Raw genomic sequence first — 1,336 nt, forward strand, 5'->3', positions numbered from 1 at the left:
TTTTACCTTTATTAATGGCACTTAAAAGATGTCCTGCAGTAGTGACCGATTCCATACTACGACGCATATGGTATCTGATCATACACTTCATAACACTGAAAGTAGCCATGTCGTTTCAGTTTGTGTTTTCATATTGCGGTATTCAGAGAAATTACAAAGTAGACACGGTCACAAACAAAGGAAATCACATGCCGCAAACCTACACTGCATGAATTACCGAAAATGTCACAGGTATAGCGCACCAAATAAGGTATCAGTCACAACGCGACTCGAATTTGCAGGAGGTCATGGCCCAAGCAAACACCGCAGTGCTTTACTAAGCCATCTAAAACCGACTCCAAAATACAAGGTGCTAGACCGAGAAGAGGAGTCACTGTTAGCCCAATTTAGAACAGGGACTTCAAAACATTTTGAATGGTTACATAGGATGATCACACGAAAAGTGGACGAACTGGAGTGTAGATGGTGTAAAAAACACATGGGAAATTTGTTAATAATTCCCCTTCTCCATCTCAAAACAATGTCAAGATGAAAGAAACTTAGGAAGGCAAGGTGGTAATAGCTACAAGGCAGAATGAACCTGTCATATGCCCATTTTGAAACATCGTGTGCGCGAGAAAACCAAGGGGAGTTGTTTACATGATAAACATGCATCATGGGTTCGTAAAAATGCACTAGCTGTATTAAAGATAGAGCCAAGAGCAGCACAGACGTATAATGGCGTGCGCCAATGGTACGTGTGTGCTAAAGTATTCCAAAGAAAGGTGTTCCTGCAACAACACATGCCACAACACCATTTGACAGATCAAGTAGTATGTACAGAGCAGCAAAAAAGGAAACGAGAAGAACAGTCGTTACCTACTCTCCACAAGTGTCAATGGCTTCCGAAGCAGCATGTCACGTATGGCTGGTTGGATAGGCATATGCGCCTGAAACATCCTGAAAAGCAAACCGAAGTGACACAACAAACGGAAATACAGGATGATAGCAGTAAAGATGAACAATGGGAAGCACCACAAGCATACAAATGTCTTAGCTACAAACAGGTGTATAAAAGCAAAACGTGGCTCACCAGAAATAAGTGCAGTCTGGAGCAGATGAAAGGTGAACCAAGAACACCGCTACAGGAAGTAATGCCAGAAAGAGAAACATGTAAGGTAAGCGGTAAAGAATACCACCACAGTTGTATGTTACGCCATATGACTGCAAAACATCCTTGGAATGATATCTCACTCATACTCAAGCCAATAACAAGAAAAAAAATGACGAAGGATATATCAAAGTTTCAAGCAAAGGAAGACACTAGTGGTGATAACAAAGATAAGAATGACAATGA

At 41.2% G+C, this 1,336-nt stretch overlaps 1 pseudogene across 1 annotated transcript in view; it reads left to right on the forward strand.

Annotated features, from left to right (window-relative positions):
• TEOVI_000786200:pseudogene overlaps positions 1-594 on the forward strand; it is a 649-nt pseudogene extending 55 nt beyond the window's left edge. Inside the window, 3 exon segments of the mRNA in view lie at positions 1-263; positions 269-493; positions 496-594. The exon segment at positions 1-263 is cut by the window's left edge and continues 55 nt beyond it. Coding sequence covers positions 1-263; positions 269-493; positions 496-594 — 587 coding nt within the window.
• The last annotated feature ends 742 nt before the right edge of the window (positions 595-1,336 follow it).

The sequence above is a fragment of the Trypanosoma equiperdum genome, assembly GCF_001457755.1.
Source record: "Trypanosoma equiperdum strain OVI genome assembly, contig: ctg_999, whole genome shotgun sequence".
NCBI lineage: Eukaryota > Euglenozoa > Kinetoplastea > Trypanosomatida > Trypanosomatidae > Trypanosoma > Trypanosoma equiperdum.